The sequence below is a fragment of the Xiphophorus hellerii genome, chromosome 7 (genome assembly GCF_003331165.1).
Source record: "Xiphophorus hellerii strain 12219 chromosome 7, Xiphophorus_hellerii-4.1, whole genome shotgun sequence".
Classification (NCBI taxonomy): domain Eukaryota; kingdom Metazoa; phylum Chordata; class Actinopteri; order Cyprinodontiformes; family Poeciliidae; genus Xiphophorus; species Xiphophorus hellerii.
Genome location: NC_045678.1, coordinates 18,458,202 through 18,483,894, shown reverse-complemented (window position 1 = coordinate 18,483,894; position 25,693 = coordinate 18,458,202). Strand labels below are relative to the sequence as shown.

The 25,693-nt window shown below is 35.8% G+C and overlaps 1 protein-coding gene across 2 annotated transcripts in view; it reads right to left on the bottom strand.

Moving 5' to 3' along the window:
* Positions 1 to 24,576, bottom strand: part of kcnh7 (potassium voltage-gated channel subfamily H member 7) — a 40,735-nt gene extending 16,159 nt beyond the window's left edge. The window contains exons 1-5 of one of the 2 annotated variants that reach the window (XM_032568644.1): positions 24,044 to 24,576; positions 23,575 to 23,805; positions 7,976 to 8,131; positions 3,358 to 3,798; positions 816 to 1,027 (exon numbers count right to left, since the gene is read on the bottom strand). In XM_032568644.1, coding sequence (XP_032424535.1) covers positions 816 to 1,027; positions 3,358 to 3,798; positions 7,976 to 8,131; positions 23,575 to 23,805; positions 24,044 to 24,119 — 1,116 coding nt within the window. In that variant the 5' untranslated portion in view covers positions 24,120 to 24,576. The remainder of the gene's footprint in view (positions 1 to 815; positions 1,028 to 3,357; positions 3,799 to 7,975; positions 8,132 to 23,574; positions 23,806 to 24,043) is intronic. The other variant, XM_032568643.1, reaches the window with a different exon arrangement.
* Between the last annotated feature and the right edge of the window lie 1,117 nt (positions 24,577 to 25,693).

The window sequence follows — 25,693 nt, the reverse complement described above, 5'->3', positions numbered from 1 at the left end:
ATTGGTCCACGGACCGGTACCAATCCGTGGCCCGGGGGTTGGGGACCACTGTATTAATGCATGCATGCCAATATTTGGCCAGCTGGGTGGAATTTCACCACCTTCAGTACCCACAATGGTTAAAATGTTAAAGCTTAAGAAGAGTGATGCGATCATTGTGGGGGGGAATAAAGAAAGAAGAGAGCAAAGAAAATGTGTGTAATCAGTATTATCATAATAAGGAATAAGATCTTTTTAGTGTTGCAATTACTTGTTTGTAGTAACAAACTGCACTTTTTTCACTATGCTATCTAAAATGTCTGTTTAAAGTCTAGCTTATGAATCAGTCACTAGATTAAATAATCCCCCACTTGTGTCATGTTAGCATTGCCCATCATAATTTACCCATGTTCTTGCTTCAGCTGACAGAACCACACACACTGTGTGTGTGGTTAAAGATCCTTCTGGCTATGTGAGCAGGTTTGAGATATAAAAAATCTGTGAATGTTTGACATGTCAAACAATTTCATATTTTATGTCTTTCTTATCTTATTGTTTCAGAGTTCAAAAGACCTACGTGCAGATTTCACAGGAAGTCTTCATAGGTCTTTCCCATAACAACATATTTAATATTTCTCAGACACAATACAAAAATAAAGTTCTACCCAGAATACGGATTGAGAATAAGGGATAAGATCTCCCAAATCAGGACTCCAAAAACAGAATGGGGTCATTTTGTTCTTGAAGCTCTATCTATTCTTGTGGAGCACTTATCGGCTTTTAGAATAATGGGCTGGAGTTCAGTCTGTACTTGAAGATAAAATCTTTAATCTCACCTGTGTAACTTTTTCTGTGACGTTGTGAGTTCTGTCTTTGACTTTTGGTGCTATGATGGCTTTCTCAGAGGTTGGGGGAGAATGAGCTTTCTTATCAGTGCCCTCCGTGAAGTTGAGAGCAATCAGGGGGATCTTGTTGATGGTGCTGTACTTGTTGATGTTTGAATCAGAGGTAGAGCCGAGCAGACTGGACTTCACATGGTTGAAAGGGCCTGATGATTCAGGGAAGAGAACATTTGTGTTAGCGGCAAATTCATCATCTTTAGGAAAAATCTAATTAATTTTATCTCATAAAATTATTTAAAAACCTAATGAATCTTTGTAATCCAACAATTAAAAACTAATAGTTTTCCAAGTGAATCTTTTTAACAGAGCAAAAAGAAATCTTTGTGTACATTAAAATCATAGTACTAAAATTATCTCCTGTTGTTTTTATAATGCGGACTAACTTAGAATTGAAGAAACTTTAAATCACAAACATTTTCCTCCATGTTTTTTGTACTAAGATGACATAACAGAGACTGAAGTATGTTTATACTAAATGATTTTATTTCAGATATACATATTTTTTAAATATCCCCTTAAATATGCCACTTTCAGAACAAAAGTTCATCAGGTGGAGCACACCCTCTTACTTTATATCCCACTTAGTTTCATAAAAAAACAAGTAGAAGAAAAAGAATACACCTCCCACTCAACATTTAGCAAATGTTCTCCAGCAGCTCTTTGGGAGTTTCCACATTTTTGCAAATTTTAACACTTTCTGTGTTAGCGTTAACACTTTTAGTAGCTACAACAGAATAATGGAAATAATGTATGTGTTTTCACAAAAAAATTACTTGCAGCTGATTACAGACGTTAATGTTAGCATCTTAAAAGCAAAATCTCAAGGATTGAGGAAAAGTGTTGACACAAACACAGTCCAGCAGGAGTTTCAGAAGTCCTCAACAAAAACATTCAAGTATTCTGATCAGTCCAGACCTTCATTTTTAGTGCTTTCAAAAATATTTCTATAATAATGATTAGCTTATGTTCACAACTAAGTTATTGGAAATGGAGTGTTTCTGATTCTTAAAATATGCATTGGTGTAAAGACAAAAAAAATCAGCTCCTGTTTGCCTTTTTTTTCAAACTCCTTTCTTCAGTTTCCACATTATGTTTGCTTCAAGACATCAAGATATCACATGTGCCTTTGGTGCACACTGGTAAATGTATCTGCAGGAAATGCAGTTTTAATTTAAATTCAATCAGTGTAATCTTTTTACAGAGCTGTTGATGTACTTTCCCCTTTTAAGAGAAGCTTTTGTAGAGCAAAAACATAAGTTTGGTGAAAAGCCAATATAAAAAAATCAAAAGTAAAATCATACATAAAGTAGCAAGAGGAGGAAAAAATGCATAAATCTGCTGACAAACTCAAACACTAAAAGAAAACAAAGAACAAGAAAAAGTACATTGGAAAAGGGGAGAGAAAAACAACAAAAAACATAAATCCATTACATAAAATGTGACTACTTTGATTCTATTTCATATTTATGTTCCAACATTCATTTTTGTTTTGTTGATGGGACAATGTTTTTTTTATTTTTCTATTCCACAATCACCCACATGAATCAAAGCCAAACTACTAAGCTTTGCTTCATAAATTTGAACAAGAAATTGGGCTGACTGAATCTAACAAATTATTGTAATGTTTAATCTAACCCAACAACCTAACTGCTAATACATATAGTTGAATGAATATCTTTCAGGTTTATATATTTTACATTAACTTGACTTCCATTAGCCAGCTGCCACTTCCATTATCCTTATTATTTGACTGCTTTTAACAAGCTTCTATCCAAAACGTTTGGTTATCTGAATAGTCCATAATGTTTGAATGATGACTTCTACAAAGTTTAGATGTGACAGAAAACTGACATTTTTGCAAAATGACTACATTTTTTTAAGATCACGTTATCTCGAAAAGATTTTTATCAAGGGACTCACTGTCTGGAGTAATATATATCAGTTTACTCAATAGGTTGAACAATGTTCAATCAACTTTTGGCTTATTATTTTTCATATTATATACAGTAAATACAGTAAATTATGTGATATAGCCATTTTAACATCTAAGACAGATCCATGGACCACGACTTAAATCTTGGTACTTGAAAACAAGATCACTAGATGGAATGTAATGCATGTATTTACATAAACTATGACCTAATATCCTTGTCCTAGTTTATATCTAAATTTCTTAAACCGTACAATTATTATTAACAATAATTCTCAAAGACTTGAGACTTATCTTTGCATCTAGATTTCTCTCCCAATTCTCCATTGCATCCCAGTTACATTGCTTTTGGACACTATTACGTATTTTTTAAGCATTATTAAGAATTGACTTCCCAAATGTAATGAGTCGGTAACTTCTTTGCAAAAACTCTCCAAGCCAGTTCATTTATTTGATTTAGTGTGAATTTCTAAACAGGCTATACAATCTTTCCATTTCGGATACCTCACAGCCTGACTTACTAATGTCTCTAATTAGAAATTGTACCTTCACTTGTATGTCGGTCCCTAAATACACTTTTTGAATTGGAGCTATAGCCCTCAATTTCATGGATGGATGAGGCTCTCCTCATGCTGCCGGTGCTGCCTCTGGGGAAGGTGTTTGACAGGGAGGTGGAGGACTGGTGAGGCTCTGTCTGGTACAACTTGTCCCAGGGGACTTTCAGGGATGAGTGATCAAGTGGTTCAGGGCCGATGCTAGCCTGGGAAGAGTGGTGGCTAGAACTTATGAGGGCACGCGTGTCATTGGCCTCAGTAGGACTGCAAATGCTCTTTGTGGGTGAAGGAAAGCTCTCCATGGCCACCGAGTCCTCATCTTCTTTGGGAGAATCCACCATCACGGCGTCTGGGTCCTCTTGTGGAAGAGATTGCTTGTTGGTGTTCATCAGGCTCAAGGCGACCTGACGGAAGCGAAAGAATCTGCTCCTTCCTATCAAATGAGGAAAAAAAAGTCGATATACTGATTATTTTTCTGCACTGAACTGACATTTAAAGTTCAATAGTACATCCACCAAACATTGAAGTGTGTATGACATTAACTTGAAATGCATTCAACACAAGAAAGACATCGATTTAAAGCTGCTGTCAACCCTAAAACAAAATGAATGTATATGTCACCAGAGTGAGGTAAGCTCAGACCAATTTCCTCAATGTTCAAAGAGCTTTAAGTTGTAAGTTAATAAATATATAAATGGCATAAAATTGTTTACCTACTAATATTTGATGTCCCCTATGACAAACCATTTTTGTTGTTACATTTTCAGCAATTTATAATATGTATTCAATCACATATTGGACAGTTTACTACATTATTACATTTTTGATAAAACTGGACTGGACTTGCATTGCCCTTTTCTAGTCACACTGAATCTTTAAAGTGCTTTTACACTAGAGCCACATTCAACCAGCCAAACTCACAAACATGCAGACATTCATACACCATTTTGCAAATCAGTAGGGAACTTGAGATTAAGTGCCTTGCCCAGGGGGACATGTGGCAGAAGGGAGTTCAAATCAAATACATAATTTCTTAATTGAAAGATGGCCTCTGCTCCCATTGAACCACAGTATTTTAGCATAGCCCAGTTCACAGAAGTGTTAGGCCTACTAGCAAATAAATGTGGCATGTACAGCCTCCTATAAGAATTGTTAGAGTCTGAGATAATTATAATTAGAGCCATATTCACTCATCAGCCACTTCATTAGAAATACCTCTTCGATCGCTTGCTAACCCAAATACTAAATCAGCAAAACTGAATGTTAAAACTGAATGGAGAAGAAAGAGAAGGCTGGTTGGAGTATTTCTAAAACTTCTGATTCATTAGGATTTTTTTTTTACAAACAACCATCTTCTTCATTTAGAGAGAATGGAGAGAAAGTCTAGTGGCAGCTATGTGAAGGAAAATGTCTTTTCAATGTATGAGGTCAAAGGGGAATGGGCAAACTAGCTTAAAATAATAGAAAGGCAAAAATAGATAAAATAACCAGTCTTTACAAGTAATTTAGAAAACAATCTCTGCCCAACACATTGAACCCTGGGACAGGCATGGATTCATCCTGCCTTGTATCTACACTTCATAGCTTGGTAGTGGTGGTGTCATGGTGTGAAGATATTTTCCTAGCATAAGTTCAACCTTTAAATACAAACTTGGCATTGTATCCTTTTCAAGGCCACTAATGCTATCAGTAGCCTTTATTTATTAGTAGTTTTACAGTAAGTAGAGTGGAGAAAAAAGGGAGGACATGCAGTAGTTGGCCAGGGGGAAGGAATTGAAGACGGTACAGCAGAATTGAGGTCTGTAGCCTGTGTTTATGGTGCAACTGCTCTGCTACTGAGCCATTTAGTGTCCCGACTTAGGATTTTTTGGATATCACATACCTTACATGGTTGCTGATTATTATGTGTTAATCTCTTTATGACCCTTCTTCATCACAGCTGATTCCAGCAGGATATTGCACTATGCCAGAAAACTAAAAGGAGCACGTTGAATGTAACCCATCTAGCAAGGTGCGTCTAATAAAGTGACTGAGGAGTATAACACCTACATCTTCACTTTCTGAAAACTGATTATCAATAACTATGTTTTGAGCTTCAGGGGATTACTAAATCAAACACCAAATTGCTTTTTTAAAAATATATTACATAGGAAACAAGAAAAAATGTTAAATGCAGAATGCTTGTTTGTGTCTAAGTCCTATAGGTAATATTTGCAATGAAACATTAACAGGAGCAATTAGGCAGGAACAACAATTTTGTGGTTGTTTTGCTCCTTCAGAAATATGAGCCCAAGACAATGTTAGAAACGCATCTAACAGCAATTACAGTTTAATCTCCATCTCATAAAAGAGCGGTTCCAATATTGCTCTGCTGTAATGGGACTGCACATTAAAATGCGAGGTGTGAAGACCTCCAGTTTTCCAACTCCATTTACAGTGTTTGTCATAAAGTGGTTGGTGATAGCTAGAAGAAGCAAATTAGTTTACCATGAGTAATTTTAGATACTGAAGCTTGCATAGGCTGATTCTCTGATTTCAAACTTTCAAAAGTCTTTCAACTTATACAATAGTGTCAGAAAAAAATATTTTCAGAAAGCAAATGATGCATTAAATATTTTGTATTAGTGTGTAAATATAAATGGTACTGCAATACATATCTCTTTTGAACATATGAAACCATTAACAAGTAAATATAAACTTGAAGTATAAAAAATGTAAATAGTATTTTAAGGTTTTTTGCAACTAAAATAATATATTAGAACAATTGTATTCATGTTCGATTTTATAATAATCTACAGAAAGAAACTCAAAATCTGCAAAAAATAGTTCACATACAATTTCAATGGGAAAGTCTCGAGCGCAGCCTGAAATCAACTTTAATTCCTTCCTGTTGTTTAAGAGAAATTCAAAGTCAAAGACAGTGTTAAGGTCATACAGTAAGTGTGTGTGTGCGCGGGCGTGCCCGTGCGTGTGTGCGGGGGTGTGCGAGGGTGGGCGTGTGTGTGTGTGGTGAAGACTCTTTCTCTGTGACTCTACTAATCTAAAGTCACATCGTATGTTCATCTGTCTCATGTACCCACAGGTTCTCTTCTTGAAACCTCATCACAAGCCATCAACTCTGATTAACAATGCTAGCATAAAACACAGGGGCATGGCTGCATGCAGAGGCATAAAATTCACATATGAACATGGTACAACACAAGCTAAATAAAAGAGCCCTAGAGATAGAGAGAAGAATATTGCTGAACTGCATGTTTCATTGTTTTTGCACCATCTGATACACACCCAAAGAGAAAATACAAAGACACAAGCAGAGCAGAGCAGAGCATTCTATCCCTCTGTTCACATGGGGCTTGTTACTGCAACTTTGTAAGCTACACTGTGTTAGCTGGATAATAAAATAAGCCAATGGTTCTCAAACTTTTCATAACAAATTCAAACACAGTAAATACACACTATACTGGCAGACTTTTTAAAACAGCAATTCAGCACCTAGTCAGTTTGTTGTATTATGCCATTAGAACAACAAAAGAAGAACACATCATTCTTATCAGTTAGCCCTGTTGGTACAAGGATGCAATTAGTTATGTTTTCCAAATTTTAGTTTGAAAAATTAACAGAAAGACCCTTTGACTCTTCTAAATTGGAATTTAAAGTGGGAGAGTTGCAGGTTTCTTACCAACCTTGATCAACAAATCTAACATGGCTGTCTGGAATTTAAAATGTAATGACAGGTGCAGTTTAAACAGGTTCTTTGCATTTTTGAAAATGTATCATTATATATATTGTAAAGCCTGCAGATGACTGCAATATTGTAAGATTATAACAGGGGTCTCCAAACTTTAGAATCCAAAGACCCTTTTTAGTTCAAGACCAGCCCAAAAAGAAAGTGTTCATGACCTTTTGACAAATTAAAAACAGAAAACTTTTGCAAGCAAACATTGGCTACAATGACTACCTTTGCTTCTATAATATATTGATATATTTTTTCAAATGATGAAATGATGATGTAACACTTTTAGTAATTTCTGACCTAATGAAGAGAAAATGTAATCTAAAATATTACAGGTACTCTTAGTGTTATTAGTTTTTGGAATTTCAATACAACTCTCCCATGAAAAAAGACCTGAAGAACTGCATTTGTTATTATGTCTATATATATATATATATATATATATATAACAGTTCGTTCCTTGTCAATTTAAGAAAAAAATCATTAAGTGCCATAATGAAAGGTCCAAAGAATCCCTTGTGGCTCTGAAGATGCAGATGCAGACCACATGTATATTTTGTTTACCACAAGATAACCTTACTTGAAGTGGGGGTGTATTTCTTTTGGAAAAGATATGATCTCATGGAATATTCTAAGATTTATTTCTGAAAAAAACCCCCAAACAAACAAAACAAAACAAACAAAAAAACAAAAAGAAAAGTGTAATTCAGGTTTTTTTTTACCCTGGCTGAAAATCTTGTTATGGAGCAACTAATTGGAACTAAGTGATAACAATGTTAAGCACACTCAGGCCTAGTACAAGGCGATCAAAGCATGGAAAGATGTGATACTATTTATAGAAGTTTAGTAATAAACTCCTGGTATATCTGATACTTACTTTGATCTGACTTTGTAGGGGATGCAGGGCTTATGTTCTCGGTGGAGTGGTCACTTCCTTCATCCACAACATATTCAAAATTTAAGATAAACATCATCACCACTCCTTCTTCATTCTTCACTGGGATTATGTGAGTAGTACACTGAAAGTCAGACCCTGAAAGAGAACAAAAATATCTGTGTCAAACAACTGAAATCACTAAGTTTAAAGGTCAGCCTAAGAACTGTTAACTTTTCAACATGCACTATCTAATAACCATTACCTAAAACAATGTCCTCGATATTTGGATGGGAAATCATATGTAAGGATTGTGAAAAGGTTTGTCATTTACAACAGGAGTGACTGAGTTTAATGTTTTGTTTTCAAAATCCACCGAAAGTACATATTAAAAACTTGCTGCACTTAACACTACTTTACAATATATTTTTTTAGCAAGATAGGTAGATAGAGAGCTAAATGTATAGATGGATGGATAGGTAGATAGATAGATGGAACTGATGTAGGTGAATTAAAACTTATCAGGCCAGAATAGAGAGGGAGTAAGATTTAGAGGGATGTTTTAAATGGATTGGCCCTATTAAAATCAATTTAAGGACAGAAACCGAAGAATCAATTTGTGCTGGATATTTGCAGTTGAACCTCTTGGCCACGATAGTAAAACTTTCTACCCGCTGAGCTCTAAACAGCATCACAATAGCCACTGTGCAGCACGGCTAAGCTGACATAACGGATCAGTGACCAGCAGGATAAAGCAATTCTGACAGTGTTTTAACTCATAAACCATTAAGTCCTTGACCACATAATGGACATTCCCACCATGAATTCAAATGAAAATAAGATTAGTGTTTTTAGAAGCTACTGTATATGGAAACAGCAGTATGTATCCTGTTGGTATGGGCAGAAAAGACACAGTCCAAATGGAAAAGTCTGCAGATCTGTCTGTCTAGGTTGCTGTCTTCCTCATTTATAGAGAGGACACACATTATCAGTGTTCCCTGTAATCTCCTCGGGGCTCACAGACACCCTGCCAGCAGCATTCATTAGCAGCCGACTTGGTGTCTGACTAAATATAACGAGCTTGCTCTGCCTCAACATGCCAGAAATGCGTTGGAAGGGTTTCTGCATCTAAACGAATGAAAGTAGTGATGCATTGTCAATTTTGAAAAACCCTAATATGATTTTAATGGAGTAGGAAACAAAAAAACAAAAAACTTGAATTAATTGTTATTGAAGAACTGATTATTTTTAATGTTTCAAGTGTATAGTGTGAGGTGAACCCAGGGGAATAAATAGTGCAACATACAGCCGCATATATAGTGTGAGGATAATAGGACCAGCAGGTGTGGACTACATCTAGCCTCGTGTTATGGTCGCCTCACAGTATTTCATGATGAAGAGGAACATGGCTATCAGGGCAGGGCAGCTGTTTATCCCTTACTAGAAAATCCTCTTGTATAAAAAAAATGCTTTTCTCTGGGAAAAAATACAGGTAATATTCCTGCTCTAATAAATCTAATAAAACTACAGGATAAAAAATGTTTTGATTATATCTTGGTTTTTCAAACATTTATTTAATTCTAGCTAGTGGAGAAAATACTAGAAATCTATACAACACAGTTATTTGCTGAGAACAAGACCCTTAACGTTGCAATCGAAGAACTCAGTGTGTTGACTCTTTGACTTCCAGGAGATCTATTTTTATATGAGCCTCTTCACTGTCAGGCACGTTTATTCTAAAGATCTGGACAGTATTCTAACTACTCCTCACACAGAACAGGCTTAAATGGCAGCTAAAAATCAAAGTTTAGATTGATACATTTATAGAAATAGACTAGAATCTGACTAGAATAGAATAGAATAGAAATAACCTTTATTGTCTCTCAGTGGGGAAATTCTGTATACCAGCAGCAAAGTGACAGAAAAGTCAAATCATTTACACACACAATATAAAAACATAAAAACCGAAAGAATAATAGGATGCACAGAATATAACAGATGTATTAATACAGGCTTTACTCAGACCCTGTTTCCACTCAGTATCACATGCAGTGTTTTGCAGTGTTTCCCCAAAACTTTATCACGTTTTGTCATTCATGGCCACAAACTTCTGAGTATTTTTGGGAAGGGGTCCCTTGTGATATAAAAACACAAATTAGTGTATAATTGTCCATGTGAAGGAAAATGACACATGGTTTTTATTTTTTTCTTTTTACAAAAAAAAAAAGTATACCATGTATGTATATTTAGTCTGCTTTTTTAATTACTTTGTTTAGCCATCTGCTTTTGGAAAGCAAAAGCAGATGCTTTTCCATTTTGCTGCTTTTGCTTTTGGAGAGCAAAAGCAGATGGCTCCATTTTTGGATCTTTCTGAACAAGATCCATTTCTGGATCTTGCTAAAAGATATAAATCAGACTAAAGTCTAAATCATTCTAAAACCATTCCACTGTGACAATGGATTTATGTTTGAGGTTGTCCTGTGGGAAGATGAGCCTCCACCTCAGCATCTACCTCAACTCTGACTAGCTCACCTCCCCATGTTGAATTAAGCATACCTATAATATGGTGCTAATATTGATTAATCTACCTATGTAGGCACTGGACTTTATTTAGGAGCTAAATATAAATGCACATCACACATTTTCAAATTTTACTTTGTGATTTTCTTTTGGTCTGTCACTTAAAATACTAATAAAATACATTGGAGTTGTTGGTTGTGGGGTGATAAAATGCACAAAAAGTTTAAAGGGCAATGTAACATGTAACAAGTGACAGGACATAATGATAAGGCTTAAAAATGTTTCCCTTGTTAAAGATATGAGCTGTAAACACTGCAAATGTTTTATAATGGTTACAGCTCAGGTCTAGAGTTAGAGAATTGGTGAAAAATTAGGGTTATTAATAGAGAAAAAATATAAAAGTTTTATATTTTTGCAGAAAAAACAGACACTGTCAGTTTTTTTTCTTTGTGAGTAGAAAAAAAAACTGTATTGAAGTTTTATAAGAATTGTAATGAAAGAACATAGAAATGTAGCTTTGGAGGGCAATTTTTGCCCCCTAAGTATTCACACTGAGCATTCAAATAAAAAATATATATACTACTAATAACACTTTGCAAGTGCTTTCTTCATCATTACAGAATATTTTCTAAAGTAAAATCATCATGTGTTTTATAACTGGCTTAAAACAATTATGCATCATCGAACATTGAGATACTGTTGGAGCTGAAATCCAAAATGACGAATTCAGCAGGATGGGTTTTGGGCTGAGCCTTACCTTAACAGATGGGGAGACAATAGTCATGCTTAAAGGCTAAGCAGCAGGGGTCCTTTTTCTCATATGGTCTCCTGCTGAATGTCACCTCTACTAAAATGGATCTAAAGAAAAGCTTCTAACAATGTCTTTGCAAGAACAGCAAGTATGATTTTTGATTTTCTGCAATAAATTTGTATAATTTAGTACATAAATAGGTAAGAAATAAATGGTCGATTTAATGACCTACTAACAACAATTACATAATTATAACTTTTGCCGAATACCATTAAGCCTCTAAACATTTTTTTTTAAAGATGTTTAGGCCTAAAACCTACATTTCCAATGAGCAGTGCATTCCTTTTGGTTCTGTGGAGTCACATAAAGGCTTGGAGGCATAGCTGTCTAGCCTTTAAAATTTATTTTTTCATGGGCACACTTGGAAATAAAGAGGTTGGAGCTATACTGGCAAAGATGACAAAACAAATAAATGTTTTGTCACTTCACATTTTTTATTGGCATTAATAATTACCACTATTATACAATGGAATGTTTTACCTTAAATATAGCTGATAATTTGTCTTTTTCGTAGCGCATTTGAAATATTATAGTCACAGCAACCATTACAAAATGAAGTTTGCATACTGTTGTGTTTTGGTAGGAATTTTCAAGTTTTTCGTCAAAAAAGTAAAAAGAAGAAAATACCATGGTGTTTCTGGTTTTAAAAAAAGTTTGTGTACATGTAATTTATAATTTGATGTCATACAAATAAATTAACCAAATATGTAAAAAAAAAATCATATTTAACTTAAAGTTGACTTAGTTCACTTAAAGTCTGCTATTTTAAAGACTATAAGCCGTACAGTATTTATTTTGCTTACATTCATTTTATAAAAAGTTAAAATTATGCATACAGTCACATTAGGTGTAAACATGTCTGTTTACTTTGAAGAGATCAGCAAGATGATACATTACTTGGACAAGTATGAAATTTCTCAGTAGATTATTCAAACTATTATCTGAAATAATTGCTAAGAGATAAGGGGATGAACAATCCTTACAAATATTAATTAATGCCTTTAACAGGAAATACACATAAGAAATACACTTTCAGTCCTTTATAATTGTTATATTTAAAAATAGTTGTTCTACATTAAACCTAGTGGGTTTTTCCCTCACCACATGATGCCTCTCCAGATTTTCTACAGTTTCTGTTGGCAAACAATAACAAGGACACCCCTTCACCTGAGCTTTGATGGATGACAAACTATTTTCTACCACACATCTCCTTACAGTGACATAATGCCATATATAGCTTTAGTTGATGCTGGCTTCATACCCTTTCTCTGTTTAACCTTCATGGACCATGCCAGCAATAAACTTGCTTTAGTTAACATTTCACACTGTTTCACACTCTCTTTAGTTTTGTTCTCAACGGAAAGTTAAGAACAAAACGAGCATTAACCCTGGGATAAAATCCATGCCATAACCACTTCAATAGTAAAGCCATGTGAACTGTGCTTGAGTAAAATATTGCTTGTAGAGGTCAGGAGAATGATTTCTGAGGCATCTATATGTAGCAATCCCATTTAAAGGCTCTATCCCTAAATCTTTCTGGATTTAGGGATTTTTTTTTTGTTGATCCAAGAAGGTTAGCCACAAAGCCTAACTACCCTCATTTGGAAACTGCATGACGTCTAGATGATTGAACAAACAAACATATTAAATATTAATATAAGAAAGCTGTTTGTAGGCCAGCCAGACAGCAAAATAACAGTGTCCTAAATGCATGGATGGCTTAAATAATGTTGGTGTTTGTTTCTTAGAGGGACAATGGATGCACAGATTGCTCAGCAGGTTACTGGAATTGACCGATTTTCAGCTTGACCAGCTTAACCAGTGACCAGCTGATCATGCTGCTCAAAAGTGTTGTTTTTTATTTATTTATTCTTAAACCCCATAAACTCTCCATAGCACATTACTAACCAACAGCAGCATAGTAAGTCCAATATAGATATTATATTATATTATATTATATTATATTATATTATATTTTTGTTTAAAGATTTAAATATTTTAATGTTATCAGACTATTAGAATCTCCTGCGAATCAGCACCTCTTACCCAAAATATTACTTTTTTGAGAATCATCTGAAACCACTTGAAAAAACTGAAATTGACAAGTAGAAATTTATACTTGCTAATTCAATTATCAAAAGGGAATTGGAATGTGTGACACAATATAACACCACAGAAGAGATCTCAAAGTTTTAGGTAACCTTGCAAAGTACATTGAGGATTTTTCTAATGTGAGAATAAAATAGAAATATCTTTTAATATTCCACAATGGGGGAATTCAAGTGTATCAGCAGCAAGAGGCAAATGGAAGCATACATAATATTATTCAAACTAAGGTGAAAGTATAAAAATTGAACGAAAGAATAAATAACTGTACATTGAGGGCAACTCTACAACTTAGGAAATAATGTCCTGTACAGTTATTCAAAATAGCATAGTCAGATTAAAAGAAATTTGTAACTGGGCAGGGAAATAAAAAAAAAGTGCAAGATATGTATATGTGTACATAGAAAACAGCATCAGACTATTTACAAAAAAATTTACAAAGACTGAGCAAATGTCAACTTGGATGCACACATAACGACAGTCTGAGGTTATTGGGAGCAGTGGTGGTTCTAAGGATAGCAGCTGCTTGGCAGAAGGATATGAGATAATGCTTCTTTGTGCACGTAGGATGCAGCACTCTGTCACTAAAGGAGTTTCTGGTTCAGCAACAACTAAATGTCATTTTTAACAGGAATTTTTGTGTTTATGATAAGAGGTGGACTCTACCACGGTTATCCTATGTCACCAATTCTACTTATAAACTTTATTCTAGGCAGTCAAGGTTTTGAGGTGATCCATTTTGGTGGCCTAAGGATTGGTCTCTGCTTTTTGCAGAAGATGTGGTCCTGTTAACTTCATCAGACTCTGATCTCCAGCTTTTGCATGAGGAGTTCACACCCGAGTCTGAAGAGGTCAGAATGAAGAAATCTGAGACCATGGTCTTGAGGTAGAAAATGATAGAATGCTTCCTCTGGGTGGAGGCAAGTTCCTACCCCAAGTAGAGGAGGTTATTTATCTCAGGGTCTTGTTCAAAAGTGAGGGAAAGATTGATTCTCCAGCAATGTGAATACTGTATCTGGACTCGTAGTGAATACAATTTACTAGCCGATGCTCCTACACTTATCTTTGGTCATGAGGTTCGAAAGAATGAGATTGTGGATACAAGTGGATACATCTCGGCTCTCCCGTAGAGACAGGGTGAGAAGCTTGGTCATCCGAGAGGGAGTCTGAGTAGAGAAACTGCTTGTTATGTGCAATATAAAAAATAAATGTACAAATATAAAATCTTGGATGGTCTTATAAAGTATGGATTGAACATTATGCAGCTTCAGTTTGACACCAAGTAACTCATTAAAGATATATATTGAATTTTGTCATCTGATGCTTGTTATCACTCACTACAGGAATAGCTTTAAAGCAAGAGATGTCATGCTTTTTCTCAGCTTTATTTTGGCTGTCAATGTTTTTTCAGTTCTTGTTTTTCAGGCCTGTAACACATCCAAAAGAGTAAGAAAAGTGAAATTTTACCACTTTGCAAATATATCATTTCCTTTCACAATGCTTGAAAAAAATCTGACACTCGAAGCGCCAGGTGATGAAGCATTTCAGACAGTAGTTTATCAAGTTGTTATGTTTACATCTGTATGATTGTTAATGAATTTTGTTAATACTTTATTCTCTTCACATTTTCTACTGTCATCATAGGCCTACACAGGTATTGGGGCTGTGTATTTTCTTGTGGAGGTGATTGGAAGAATGAATGGAGATTCCTACAGAAAGAACCCTGTGATAGGCCAAAAACAGGTTGAGGTTCATCCACCAGTACCCTAAACATAGTTATTGTCGGAGCTGCATGAAAGTCCGGTACTTTGGGAAAAATTTACAAACTTTTAGAGAAAAAAAAAAAACTGGATGACTCAATCTAGTAAAAAACAGTCATAGTTTGGCAATGTGTTATACTGCAATATACTATTGTAAATTATGCTATTTCCAAGCATTTATCTGAGAGCCTGAGCTCACAACTCCACTTGTTGTTTTTATTAGCATGTGTTGATTTTTTTACTCTGCAGAAAGTATTTTAAACTGCAAAATGAGTCACGCTCCTCTACACTCTATTTGCTAAATGTGGAAACGTGTTGCAAAAATAGTAAAGATGTGGAGACTTACGGGGTCTACATCCTCTCTGTAACCTTTAATTTAGATTCCTCTCTGTAACCTTTAATTTTGATTTCCCTTGATTAACTTCTGCACTATGGAATTTATTCATTAGAGTTATAGAGCTGGGTTTGTTTACTACTGAAGATAACTAATTATTTAGGTCTCAGGTTGCTCAATAATTCTGATCTTTGCCAAGACTCTTCACAGGAAACAATACCTGTGGACGTGGTCACAGCTGCAAGATGTGGTTAACATCCTTGACGACGCATTTTGCATCGATGAACGGATGAATGGCTATTCAGTCCTTGACATTTATACAATGTTTTCTTGTGAGCCAAGAAATGTCATTTACACCTGCTTGGATGAAGGGATGGCATATTAAGCCTAGTCCCCTTTTCATGATGGAAATTTCATTACTCCAGATTACATTTCCATCATCAATTATTAAAACATTGCTGTTTAATTAAACGATCATCTGAACATTTTTATGAAGAGAATTCAAAGGTCACAAGCACTTGTGTCGAAAAAGGAGGACATCTTCAAGACAGAAAGACTTCTGCTTATTTTCAAGTAAAATGAGTTTACTAAATATTATCAAATCTCATTTTAAAATGTGAATCACCCTTTTTCTTTTTTGCTTAATTGCTTTGTTATTGCTGAACACTGACTTTTAGTATTTATGCATCGTCCTCTCCAAGCACTGTTGCAGTAGCCCTACAACTACTGCTCAGCTGCAAGCTGTATCTAATGAAATCTGACATGTTTCTGTTTAAAGGCTATTCTGCTTTGGCCAATACACAACATTAGGGGCATAGTCAGTCAAGAGTAGGGCATGTAGGGAGAGGCCATGCAAACTCACCCTTTGTTTAAAGTCCTTGGGGCTTGTGGCAATATCTCTCCTCAGTGAGACCGCTGTTAGCCACACAGTCTGGCCTAATTTCATCCTCAATCACCATCTTCAGAGCCATCAGGGATAACTTGAAGCACCAGCTATAACAGTGATTCACTTATATTTACTTTTGCCAGTTCCTGATACTCCATTTCCTCATCTGTAACTTGATTTAATTCTGTATAAATTTTGCAGAATGAACATGCCAAAACATCTGTGCAGTAACTGATTAGAAAAATGGAAATGTCACAGAAAGGCTGCACAATATTCTGAGAGTTTATTGTAGGGTTACCATTCACAATTGCATGAACTTCATCTCACAAAACGAGACAATGCCTGAAACTATGTTAGTGAGACAAGACTTAAAAATATTTTTAAGAAAGCAATTTTTTGAGTGTTTTAAAGTCCTTATATATAAATATGTCAAAGACTACAAAATAAAAGCTGTATTTTAACTTATTGGAAATTGGTGTAGAATGATTCAGACTCTTGTTCCTAAGTTTCAATCTAAGTTGCTTGTAATTCCACAAATAAAGTTGAACAAGACATTTTTTTTCCAAATCAAAAACTGCTATATATTATTTCTACAATTAAACCTGAAATTATTTGTACCTCTGACATGTTTAAATTTAAAATTATGTTTACTTATTTAAGATGGGTGTTTTTATATACGACATGAAAGCATTGGACTCTCAGCCCAATGTCATCAGGATATTAATAAATATAGAAAAAAGATAAAGCAAACCAGTGACATTCTATCCTATCCAGAAAAAAATAAAAATAATAATTTACATACTTTATCACAATACAGACAGAGAATACAAAACAAAGGTACATCATCTTTGACATGCATAAATTCTATCCATGAGTTTACTTGTTATTTCAAGGGGTGTGCTTCATTTCTTCAAGTTTTGCCTCACACAAAATGTATTTTTCGATACATGGGAGGATAACAAACATCTTAAATTCTGCCAAATGCTGAAGCATGAAATTAAAGTCATAGCAGCTTCTCATCACTTATTCACAGACTTCATTGTGCTGTCCTCACATCCCAATTAATAATTATCTCTTGAACCAATACTGCAAATAATGAAGCTGACATTACGTAGTAGTGTGTCAAAAAAGTACTTCAATTACGATACACATCCAAATTTCTCAGCACCTTATTCAACATATAATCTGATACTTCTGCTTGGAGAGTTTATATATGATGAATACTGAAGAGCAAGACAGCAGTGAAGGGTGAGCATAATGAAAAATGGATGCACTCTTTCAGAGTGCAGCCACCCAAGTGTCCTACAACACACCTTGTGTACTGGAGCCACTCTCTGTCCCGTGTCCCCTCTCTCCCCTGCCACTGGCAGGGTGCACGTGGCCCTTCAGTCCCCTTGGTGGGGAGTCACCTATGAAACCCTGCACCCACGCACGCCACATGTCCCAGATCATTCAGCGTGCTTAGCTAAGCTGCTGTTGTTATGTAGCCATTATCCATTTAACTTCTCTCTGCTCCACGGTGTCAGCTTCCTTTTGTTAAGACTCATTCAGGTACAAAGTATTATTACACCCTCTGGAATAGGATAGCTTTACAAAGCCCTCAAGGGAAAGCGTTTATCTCATTGAATATGTATCCACGCTAGAGAAAGCCTGGATGTAGAATATCTCTCACAACCTGTCTTGGCTTTTCCCAGAAAGAGGAACACTCAAATTAAAAGAAAAGGCCCCCATGTTGGAAGTCTTTACAGAGCTTCTGCACTTTCTGTTGTTCCATTACTATTCATTTCTAAGCAGCATGCATATAAGCAGCTTAACTTGTTGTCTGTTCAGGGAAAAAAAGACCAAAGCTTTGTTGCTCTTGATGGCACTCAGATTCATCAATCCAAACTTTATTTTTTAAGACTTCCCATTTTATTAAATACACAGGAAAACAACCAAGAATAAAAACTAAGGTTTAAGGTTGCAACTTAAGTCATATTGAATGCTAAAAGTCAGTAAATCTCACACATTAACCAAGGGACCCAATGAGACTGCCAAACTGTCTAAACTGGTGCTGTTTAATTTCAAAACTTGACGCATACAGTGAAGAACATGAAAGGTTTAAATGCAAAGGATTATAGCTTATTTGCATTAGAACAGATAGATTGAAATACTGTGAGGAGCAGAGGCATCAAACGCACTTTTTATCCATCGACTTCGATTTACAGACGCTTTTAAATCAATGGGTCTATTGCTCTCCAGGATGGCATGAATCTTTAATTTCCCTATAGCAGTGGAAGTCTACGAACTGGGTCTTCTATACCAATTTAATGCATTTACTCTGTAAGCTGCTCATTCCCAGTCACAGCACTGTCAGCCCTGACATCTTTATTCATGAGCTCACTGCAAATTCCTCTGAGGAGTATTAGAAGTTGTGTCTTGAAGCTGTGATGCACACCAGGGAGAATTGTCAAGAGACGGAAGGCAATGATAGTGTCAAAAGGGTTCGAAGCTCTCATCCTATGCTCTTTAAAGATTCTAGGTACAAGATGATTTTCAACTGCTACAGAGAAGTAGCATGAGGATGGAAACAAAGCAAAGTTGCTTTTAGATATTTCCCCATATAATAAACATGCTTCATGTGCACTTTTGAAAAGATCGTGTTAGACTGTGGCATGTGTAAATAGCCTGCAGCGATGTAACTACCTCCCAGTTTGTTCAAGATGAGCAAAAAAAGGGAGAGAAGTTGAGGCTGATAGCTGCGGATGGTAGATTAAACATGTATCCGCAGCCCAGAATGTAGTCAAGCTCCCAATTAATTATTAACACCCTCGCTCCTTATGATTAAATAAAATATTACTTCTTTACTTCCATTTGAACTCCTTAAAAACGACACTGCTGTTTGTGCATGCATCTGTAGTCATCTCAGAAAGTCAGCCAAAACTTACAGCATTGCTAAAAGAAATATCCTGCCTTAGCTCAAAATTAAAATTAAACATGCACACTTACAGTATGTGCTGCTCTAAATGAGGAGTGACCTCAGATTGTCTGTGTTCAGCCAAGTCATGCTGGCCATAAAAAGCTCTGCAGAGAGCACAGTAGGAGGTGGTCAATCTGGGGATTTATGCCACTGAGTGGTGACATTGTATTAATTCTCTGCGATTTAGGATTGTTTTCTCTCCACATCATTCATATCAGGGCTATAATTTTGCAGCTATAAACATCAAATGCTGGTTTATCATAATATATTTCAAGTCTAGAGTGTAGTTGAGCCCACTCAGATTTTGGTTATTTGGCAATTTTTCTGATTATCAGGCACATTTGGATAGTAAATAGAGGTGACAAGATCAAGGGAAAACTTGTTTTGGTTCACTGGCCTGGGAAGGTTCACCTTTTTTTCTGATGTTCCTGATGTGTTCTTGAATTTCTATATATTTGGGAAGTCATGTGTTGTTTTTTGAGATATTTGTAGTTTACCTTATGCTGTCAGACAGGGTAATTTAAGAAAACTCTTGATTCCCCAGGTGTGTGTAATCCGACCTGGGTGTGGCTACCAAAATTTTGCTGAACTTCTGAAAACTTGGTGAGTCAAAGTTAATTCCTAATTTAGCAAGTCGGGCAATATTATATAGAAGTCTAATCTGAGTAGTTATTTTCTTAAAAAATGAAATCATCATTTAAAAATTTCGTTTTGTATATACTTAAGTTATTTTGCCTCTGATATAAAATACTTTGCTTCCAAAAAGTGTTTTTTGGAAGAAAGGTTTGTCCAAAAGCTCTACATCTATATTTGCGTGTGCAGTTTAGCATCAATAAATTAGCAAGCTCTAACATGTGATAAATAGAAGTTATCCAGGGCCAAATGGAGGTAGTGGTTGCACAGCCTGGTTGAGCAGGCATGGCTAAGGGCTAGCAGCTGGGTCTCGGCCCAATTAAGCAATACAGACGGGGCTATTGTGGCATACCCATAGTGTCCCACTTCTAGAATGAGGAAAAAGCACAGAGTGAAGTTCTTAAAAGGCAGTAGTAGTGCTTGTTTTTTTTATTACTATAACAGATTTTAGAGTAATAGTTTGAGGCAGCTCTGTTTAGTGCAGTGTTGCTTTGATAATTTACTAAGAGTATGCCAAATTTTGCCATATTATTTTGGCTTAACATTTAATAATAAACTGCACCAAAATTCATCAAGCGTTATTTTGCAGTTGGTTACAAAGCCTCCACCATGCGGATTAAAACTTAATTTAGACAGAAATAAAACAGTAAGCTAGAGATGGTTCAGTGATGATGCATTTCTTAATTAGCTCTCTATGTCAGTCAACAGTCAAATGTAACATTTGTTTTTGCAGACCAGAACTGCTGCTGCCAAATGGCTGCACATAAAGAAGGAAAAATGATGCCACTGTGGCTCCGCTCATCTGTTTTGTATAATCTGTCACTTTCATTGTTGTTTCCCACAGTCCATCAAACCTTAAATCCTGTTCAGCATATATGACCGCACAAAACCTCTGTTCTAATCTTCTCTCTTGTGATGTGATTTTAAAAGAAAGTGGGCACTGTTTGATAGGCACATAGAGGGAAATCAGATGGTGACCAGATCAGCAGATTTTCAACTTGACTGGACCTGAAAGGTGACCGGACAGTCAGAGTCACAAAATATTTATGTTTTTCCAATCAGTGAATGAACCATGAATGAGCACAATCATGTAGGCTTAACTGGAACTCTTGCTATTTCTGAAGAGGACTCCACATTTTAGTTAAACAGATACCTAAATATAATGCAGCAAAATTGCACCGTTAACACCTTTTGAGCCCCCTCACTTCTGTCTCTAATGAAACATGATAGATTTTGAAACACTGACAGACTTTTAGGAATCTGTTAATAAGATTTGCAATCTGTGTGGAATAGACATGGAGACTGGCACTTATAGGTTTGATAAAAGTTTCTGAAAACAGTTTAAAAATTATTTTGAAAATTATTTTAGATTTTGCTTGAAATAGTAGAACATTTTCTTACAGTGACTGCTCACTCACACAAAATCAAAATTTAGAAGAAAAAAGAACAAAGATCAGAAATCAGCCAGTAAGCTCTGGTCTATAATATTTAATATTTAATAGTTACCGGTACTTGCTTCTTAGATGCCTTGTACTAAGTTCAACATATGCTATAGATTTGCATCTCTATTTGCACAACCATAGTGAAAGGACTATTTTTATTAATCAGTGTCAATGTAGTCAATCAATCCAAACCAGTCAATAAAAATAATATGTATTCAAATAGTAATTTTCTAAAAGTAAATAATGTTACATCTAAGTAGATTTTGAAAGCCCTTTGTGTGTTTTAGCAACATCAAAGTCAGACTTTTACTTTCACACTGTATATTACCTTCAGAGTAAACTTACAAGCTGGAGCCACAGCCCTCATTGTGTTCTCCCATCTGGGATAATGTGGACTTTACTCCATGTAACTGACTCGGGTATGTTTGTGGTCAACTGACATAAAGGATCATGATAGGGAAGCAAAGAGGAGCTGCAGCATGGCTGAACCATGTCAAAAAAGATGCTTCTTGACTTGCATGCATACCGGCCACACTCAGTAACAGTTTTTGACATGGGTGATGTGGTCCCCTGCCTAGAGCGACAAAGGCTACGGGGCATCACAAGCACCTCGTGGGGGGCACATCAGTCAGTTGTGCCCCAAACAAGATTTATAATGTTTATTTACATCTACAGTCATAAAAGGTTTGCATATTAAAGGCTATGTTTTCAGAGAATTAAACTGATGTGAAGTGAAGCACTAGTCACCATGTACCTTTATCCTTGCTGAACTAGAAACTTTTGAGGATCTGCAGAGTCACTCATGGTCCAGGCATGATATTGCATCTTTAATGTATAACTTTGATTAAAAGTTGGTTTAGTTTCACAAAATCACATTTAAAAACAGATATATTTTAGATTATGTAATTGTGTTTATTTTAAAAGAGAAACTAGTGTTAAAATAACACTAAGTACAGTTAAAATGATGTTTCAATGCCACATCTTTGTTGTTTTGGATTTTAATACAAAGATCTCAACAAAAAAAGATGAAAATATGCTCCCCATGTGTAGCAGTAGTTTTCAAATTCTTGTTGAGGGAAACGTTATACATTTTTACCATAATATTATTTAAGGAGTAAAAAAAAATATAGCAACCAATTAGCTGGTTAATCAGTCAGGTTATCTGCTCTGATATCCAGCCTGCAGTCCAACCAGCATTTATATATATATATATATATATATATATATATATATATATATATATATATATATATATATATATATATATATATATATATATATATATATATATAATATTTCTGTTTAATACTTTTGTAAGTTATTATTTATTGTGTGACTCTACTGAAGATCCAATAAAGATAATCCTTTTAATAACATTTTATTTTATGTGAGCAATTTTAAAAAAGCAACTGGACTCCATGACAATTCTTCTTCAAATGTGCTTGACAGAATCTTGGACTAAGGATGACACTTTAAGCTTATGATATGAGGCTCAATACTGCTGTCTTTTATTTTCTTTCTTAGAAAATAGTAACTTTGTCAAAAACACAGATGTTTTAGAGATAAGAAGATCACACTTTTTATAGATACACTTGGTGTTATAGTTTCAATAAGAATGACGCCTGGGCTACTACAGTTTCTGCCACATGACTAAGTTTTTCGTGAATAGAAATATCAAACAGCTAATTTTCTTTCTTGTGAGAGTGAGATGTAGCCATTTTCCAGCCAGTTTACTGCCAGTGTGTAGCACCAGATAGGGAAGGGGCAGTGCTGCTATGCTCTGTTTCAAACAGCACAAAGAAATTCCAGTCTACCTGGGACTTTTGTCTGGCATCGCCTTTTAGCAGTGTTGAATACTCCATGCCTAGTCACAAATAACATTAGATTCTGTGAAGATTTGTATAACGAAAACAATAAGAAAGGGGAAAAAACACAGAAAAATACAGAATGCAACAACAAAGCCGATTCTTTGTGAATCCAGTCATAGTAAAACACAAGTTAAGTGCAACTTTGTGTAAGATAATCTATGCCAAAGAAGCTCTATACCCAAGCAAAAGGTAGGAAAAGGAGCCTAAGGAAGGTCTGGCCCAGAGCGTTATTCATGCCAAAACCGCCACTGACCACATTGCTTTGCCATGCCGAGTTACTCACCATCCTTCCGGTGGTAGGTGATCTCCACCTTGCGCTCTTCGGAGCCAAGCACAGCCTGCGCCACCTGGTTGATCGCCTCCTTGTCGGTGAGATCCCCATGGAGAAAGTCACAGGTACAGGGCTTCTGCATGATGTCTGGTCTTGAGAAGCCCGTCATCTCACAGAAAGCATCGTTACAGTATATAATCGCACAGTTCTCCACCCTCGCATTGGCTATGACAAATTTGCGATCTGTGAAGAGGTGAGACAATAAGCTCCGTTTAACAATAATAAAGAAAACTTTCCTTTTTTAACATTATTACAATAACGTTGTAATAAATAACTATACTGGCTGTCTTTGTTATCTAAGTGCTTTTATGAAAAGGAAAAAAAAGTGAGGCATCTATTCACTTTTCTCCTTTTATTTCACTGTTCATTGAAAGACATCCACAGAATCGCCAGGTAGCAGAATTTACGCAAAGATACTCACTCTGACCCTCGAATTTCCGGATGATTAATCCAAGGAACGTGTTTTGCGGCGCAACGTGACCCCTTCTCACAGGCATGTTTACTTATAATTCCGCGACCTCCAATAAAAAAAACAAACAAAAAAACGTCTTTACACGTAAATCCTGAAGTTGCAGATGTTGCGTCTTTGTGCTGACTCCTCTTGCATCCTCTACGCGCGGACCGGGGGCGGGGAGTGATACCTATTTTCACTTTTTTTTTTTCTTTAATTTTTTTGGGCTTATTCTGAATTTAACCTCCGTACTTCATCGAGGAGTTCTTTATCCCGCTTGTATGCCTGTGCGTGTGAATGCCCCCTCGCCGAAACGCCGGACGGAATCCGGGAGAATAGCGTGAGTGAGATCCGGTACGCGGAGCATTTCGCTCAGAGGATGGGACGCGAGCCTGACGTCCTCCGTCGCGGTGTGTTTGGCGCTTACAGTGGACGCTGGTTAATATGCCAAGAGGAGTGACGCTGTTCCCACTGGGCTTAGGCTGCTATGCCTGGGGTACTGTTTCACAACCTGCCGCAGCTGCATATTATTGAAGGAAAGACTTTGCGCTTATTATAACCTTCACCACCACTTTCTTCCTGCTCAGACTTGTAATGGAGAGTGAATGTGACAGACCTCTTTCCGAGTTTGTACTTATGAAACAGAACATATTTCAGACATTAACATTTAATATTAACAAGTACTGCTGAATCATTAATGGGAACATACACCAATGAATGTGTTCCAATCAGCAGGAGCTCAGTAGTTTCCGTGTGTACTAAGCAAATCATCATGCAAAGCATCACGTTTATATTTATATATATTTATAAATATAAACGTTATAACTCGCTCTACAAGACATCTCTCTCTCTCTCTCTCTTTCTCTCTCTCTCTCTCACACACACACACATATATATATATATATATATATATATATATATATATATATATATATATATATATATATATATATATATGTATATATAATCAGTGAGCAAAATGTAAACAATCCATGAGAAGATTTGGTGAAGTGAAGGGAGTAAATAGCTATATATGCCTTGGATACGCAGAAACTGTCCCAATGCATGGAGAAGACCATTTATAATGGTCAGCATTAACATTAAGTTATAAAGGGGAAACATGAAGTTAATGTTTAATTAATAATTATGATATTATTAATAATAATAACTTTTGAGTTGATAATAATATGCTAAGGGATATTATTTAATAATATTTATATTTATAATATTTATTGACAACTCCTTGCATAAGTATTCACACCCCAGTTCTGCCTTGTCTGGATGGAAAAAAAGAATATATGATCAATATGACTATCTATCAGATAGGCAGTTTAAAGAAAAGATTGATCAGCAAAGCAACCAAGAGGTGTATGTTAAAGGTGGGAGCAAGGGGGCAGAAAGGGATATTATGTAAAACCAGCTTTTTACATCATATTATAATGTTACTCCCTCATTAAAAGCACACTTGGAGTGCCTCATTGATTCTTTCCTGCATTCTTAAGAAATCCTATCATTGCCTGTAGCAGCCATTTGGGAGTGTCTAAATGCTTGCTCTCACCAAGTGCTGCCTTTTCCATATAACTCCTCCTTGGAGTTGCAGTCTTCAAACTGAGCTTCTGG